A 5,552-nucleotide genomic window follows, 5' to 3' on the forward strand; every position below is an offset into this window, starting at 1 on the left:
AGAACAGTGGAAGTCAGATGTGTGCTGTTGTTCTGAAGGGAACAGTGGAAGTCAGATGTGTGCTGTTGTTCTGAAGGGAACAGTGGATGTCGGAGGAGACCAATACAGATGTTCTGAAGTCAGATGTTTTCTGTTGTTCTGAAGAGAACAACTGTGCTTTTTTCTTTATTTTATTTTTCTACAGTAAGCTCAATTTTTTTTTTCCAACAACATTTTTAGGCCCCAAGTCATCCAAGTCACCCACGCCCTACCAAGAGAGCACTCTGTGATATTTACATTGATTAAACTCGCCAGCATGCAAAAACGTACTTGAATACGGTTTGCGAAGAAAGCAAAGATGCAAACTTTTTAGGAATAAAATAAATACAGTATTTACTTGTATATAGAAAGAACATAAAATGTAAATGTTTTGATAAAGTAGCCATTTTTTTTTTTAACCAAATATTGTCTCAAACATACCTTCAGTGACATTGCTCCTTTTTTAAAATCTTTGGTTGAACAGTCCAAAACCAGACAGCTTCACATCCTTCTTTACATCACACAACTTTACTACTTCTTCTCTTTTTCATGCATCACACCTCACTGACATCATCACTGACATGATTTCCTCTTCCTGTTCTTGTGCTGCCCTGCTAGAGAGATCACAATGGCCTCCCATAGCCAACATTCAACAGCTTACACAGCCACACCCCACAAACTGCACTTCCTCTATCCCCCCTACTTCACGCCACGAAGGAGTCCTTCCAAGAAGAAACACACACACACACACACACACACACACACACACACACACACACACACACACACACACACACACACACACACACACACACACACACACACACACACACACACACACACACACACACACACACACACACACACACACACACACACACACACACACACACACACACACACACACACACACGTAAAAGACGAGATCAGAAGGAAAGAGGTGAAACCTAAGATTAAACTTAGAATACAAACAAAAAAAAGGAAATATATTCCCTCCGTAGTTAAAAGAACAACAACCCCAAAAAACCAACAGCCAAGGGTCGCCAAAAGGTCAGCTCATCGTTTCTGCGAGCCGCTCATCACCTTGGAGACAAAGTTGACGATGGCGCTGGCGGGCTGATCGGGGTCCATCTCGGCAAAGAGGTGACTGACGTTGTCAGTTGTGCTTCCTTGCTTCCGAGCCACAAACCCAAAAAACCTGGAAAAGGGAAGGGATGCTGTCAATGTCGCTTGTAGGCTTGTTCTAACTGGTCAAATTCATCTGTAGGAAATCATATGAATCAGAGATGAAAAGTGTGCGTGTGACCAAATGGGAGGTTTGAACCATGGTTGTTTTCATGCTTCAAGACTGTTTTAGCCCGCTGAGCTAAAGCATATTACTTCAGGTCTTAGGCAAGGTTACTCATCACTTGAGCTGGTTCACCCAAACACATCCATTATCATTGATGCTTTACTGTATCCATTAAGAGATATTGTTCTGCTAAACTGTTTGTGTTCCATCTCTGTAGTTCCATGTTTAGTCTCTAGGGGGCGCTCCATGCCACTGTTAACATTTGGAAATATTTAAGGTTCAATTCAATTCAAATCGGCGAAGTTCGGCTACATCTCTGACTGCAGCGTTTACAGAGAATGCAATTTCCGAGAACAGGTGAATATTGAATTTAGATTTCAATCGCGCTATATCACTGAACATTAAGGATATGGATTTAATAGAAGCCTTTTTTTCATTCTGTAACCAGTGCCTGAAACTAACTTTGGGGAAAACGTTCACACTATTTATTAGCATTCGGTTGGAGCATTTAAAATTTTAAAAAATTTGCCCTGGCTCTAATGATAAATATTTCACAGTAATTATAATGATATTTTGTCTACTTGATTTACTCTTTTGCCTGTTAGACCATATGAGTTTATATAATTGAGCCCTAAGTCTCATAACGGTAAATTCATAGGCACTTTGATCCCTGAGTTTAAAACCCCAAACCATGACATGCTGTAAATTCTAAACTCGTGACTGCCAACACTGGGTTTTGTTGGCTAAAGGGACACTCTTTTATCTTCAGCCCAGTCATCTCTCCATCCATCTATTCTTCCTCTCTGAATCATTGGTGGGGAGCTTTCATCCCTTCTTCTCTCCCCTGGTTTGATGTCTGAGCTACTAAATATCGCCTTTTATTTGATTTAGGATGGAGGAGAGTACTAATTGAAATCACATTGGCCAATGTATTAGAGGCAGGTCAGGAACTGATGATAAGTCTGTCTAAGTGAATAGTCCCCCCCCCAAAGAACCATTGTGGTCAAGCTAAACAACTGATTTGAAATCAGATCTAACTAACCTTAGTTCTAACCGGTGTCGTTAGGTGTTTAACATCAAAACCATCCTTGGACCAGTTGCTGAAAGTATCAAGCTAAGTTGCTTCACTTTCTTCAGTGGTTCTGCAACTGTCAGTCAAAGTAAGGTTGGGCAATCTATAAACAGTACAGACAAAAATACACGAGGACTAACCCCTCTCTTCTACGCTTCAGCTAATCTCTGTTATTATCTATGCATAGTCACTTTAATAACTCTACCTATATGTACATCTTACCTCAATTACCTCGACACCGGTTCCCCCTCACATTGAATCTGTACCGGTACCCCCTGTATATAGCCTCGCTATTGTTATTTTACTGCTGCTCTTGAATTATTTGTTACTTTGACTTTTTAAAATGTATTTTCTTAAAAATGCACTGTTGGTTAAGGGCTTGTAAGTAAGCATTTCACTGTAAGGTCTACTACACCTGTTGTAATCGGCGCATGTGACAAATATAATTAGATTTGGTACTCAAATGCATATACTGTATACTTACTTGGCTGTGTCCCCATCAGGTTTATTCCACCTATAGAGAGATAAATAAACAGTATTATTTCATGTAACATTATGTATGATACATTCAGGTCATAGGCCCCATTCATTTCAAACAGCAGAGATTACTGCCTTTCGTTTACTGTCCCCGAAAGTGTGTGTGTGTGTGTGTGTGTGTGTGTGTGTGTGTGTGTGTGTGTGTGTGTGTGTGTGTGTGTGTGTGTGTGTGTGTGTGTGTGTGTGTGTGTGTGTGTGTGTGTGTGTGTGTGTGTGTGTGTGTGTGTGTGTGTGTGTGTGTGTGTGTGTGTGTGTGTGTGTGTGTTGTAGCTCAGTGTGGACACTCACTTTCTCTCCTGAGGGTCGACATCACAAAACGTGACAGTGTTGATAGGGTAGTGGCGCCGGAAGAAACGCCTGTTATGTAAAAACAAGGTTTAACACACTGCCTATAGCAATTGCTTCTGTAGCTCAGTTGGTAGAGCATGGCGCTTGTAACGCCAGGGTAGTGGGTTCGATTCCCGGGACAACCCATACGTAGAATGTATGCACACATGACTGTAAGTCGCTTTGGATAAAAGCGTCTGCTAAATGGCATATATTATTATTATTATATTAAGAGCCCTCAGTCAGAGTGAGCCATTTGAAATATTGTCATTATGGTTCAAATATTGTTGATCAGTTAAAAAAAATGCAATATAGAGTCTTGTAGAGTGAACTCTCATCGCGATGAAAAAAGTAACACTACCTATACTTTTCATGCATTTTTCCGCAAAAGGTGAGTAAACTGTCCCTTGAAAAAAGGTGAGTAAACTGTCCCTTAAAAAAAGGTGGTGGGTAAACTGTTCCTTGAAAAAAGGTGAGTAAACTGTCCCTTGAAAAAAGGTGAGTAAACTTTCCCTTGAAACAAGGTGAGTAAACTGTCCCTTGAAAAAAGGTGAGTAAACTGTCCATTGAAAAAAGGTGAGTAAACTGTCCCTTGAAACAAGGTGAGTAAACTGTCCCTTAAAAAGGAGAGTAAACTGTCCCTTAAAAAGGTGGGTGAATGTATTTACTTGTGTCTCCCCTAAACTACAACTCTACACTCTACACCCATACTCCACTATAACCATATACTCTACACCCCTACTCCACCCCTACTCCACTATAACCCTACACTCTACACCCCTACTCCAATACTATACCACTACTCCACTACTACATCTCTACTCCACAACTACACCTCTACTCCACCCCTACTCCAGTACTCATTCACTACCCCCTACACCCCTACTGCATCCCTACTCCACCATTCCACCCCTACTACACCACTACTTAACCCATACTCCACTATGTCACTACTCCACCACTACACCCCACACCCCTACTCCACTATGTCACTACTCCACCACTACACCCCACACCCCTACTCCACTACTCCACCACTACACCCCTACTTCACTACTCCACCATTACACCCTACTTCACAACTACTCCACTACTACACCCCTACTTCACTATTCCACCACTACACCCCACACCACTACACCCCTACTTCACTATTCCACTACTCCACCCCTACTTCACTACTCCACCACTACACCCCTACTCCACTACTCCACCACTCCATCCCTACTCTACCAGACCCTTATCCCACTACTCCACTACATCCCTACTTCACTTCTCCACCACTACTCCACCACAACACCCCTACTCCATTACTCCACCGCTACTCTCCTACTCCACTACTCAACTGCACACATAATCCACCACTACACCCCTACTCCACCACTACACCCCGACTCCACTACTCCACTACACCGCTACTCCATTATAATCGCTTGTTTGTCCTATTCCCTACTCCCTACTCACTTCCTCTGGTTATCCGTCAGGGTGATGCCTTGGGGCGACACCTTGAAGTGCACAACGGTGGCGGTGGGCGGGGACGCGGCGGCCATCGTCTCCGAGATCGCCTTGGCGATGGCCTGAGGTCCTGTCAGAGACTCCATGTCCACCGAGTTGATGTACAGCACATTGCATGCTGGGGAAAAAAGTGAGGTGTAGCTAATCAGCACAGTGCATTTCCCACTGGAAAGAGGTGAGAGGTCAAAAAGGAGAGAGATGATGTCATGGGCTTTTCAATGCTACAACATGTATTGGTTTGGTTGTAGTGCTTTCTGTTGTGACCAACAGTTTACTTTCGTTTAATTTATAGGATGTATTATGTATGCTTAAGATCAGAGTAACATGGAGTAATCTATTACAAAATGCTATTTGTCGCACACTGAGTGGACAAAACATTAAGAACACCTTCCTAATATTGAGCTGCAACCCCTTTTGCCCCTCAGAACAGCCTCAATTCGCCGGGGCGCATGGACACTACAAGGTGTCGAAAGCGTTCCACAGAGATATTGGCCCATATTGACTCCAATGTTTCCTACAGTTGTGTCAAATTGGCTAGATGTCCTTTGGGTGGTGGAGCATTCTTGATACACACTGGAAACTGTTGAGCGTGAAAACCCCAGCAACATTGCAGTTCTTGACACACTCAAACCGGTGCGCCTGGCACCTACTACCAAACCCCGTTCGGAGGCACTTAAATCGTCACCCTCTGAATGGCACACATACACAATCCATGTCTCAATTGTCTGAAAGCTCAAAAATAATTATTTAACATTCTACACTGATTGAAGTGGATCATAGCTTTCCCCTGGA

At 42.8% G+C, this 5,552-nt stretch overlaps 1 protein-coding gene across 1 annotated transcript in view; it reads right to left on the bottom strand.

Annotated features, from left to right (window-relative positions):
* Positions 1 to 553: 553 nt before the first annotated feature.
* Positions 554 to 5,552, bottom strand: part of LOC124044244 (tensin-1-like) — a 329,213-nt gene continuing 324,214 nt past the window's right edge. The window contains 4 exon segments of the mRNA XM_046363851.1: positions 554 to 1,216; positions 2,866 to 2,895; positions 3,207 to 3,275; positions 4,710 to 4,878. Of these exon segments, the coding sequence (XP_046219807.1) occupies positions 1,075 to 1,216; positions 2,866 to 2,895; positions 3,207 to 3,275; positions 4,710 to 4,878 (410 nt within the window). The 3' untranslated portion in view covers positions 554 to 1,074.

This window comes from Oncorhynchus gorbuscha, linkage group LG09 (assembly GCF_021184085.1).
Source record: "Oncorhynchus gorbuscha isolate QuinsamMale2020 ecotype Even-year linkage group LG09, OgorEven_v1.0, whole genome shotgun sequence".
NCBI lineage: Eukaryota > Metazoa > Chordata > Actinopteri > Salmoniformes > Salmonidae > Oncorhynchus > Oncorhynchus gorbuscha.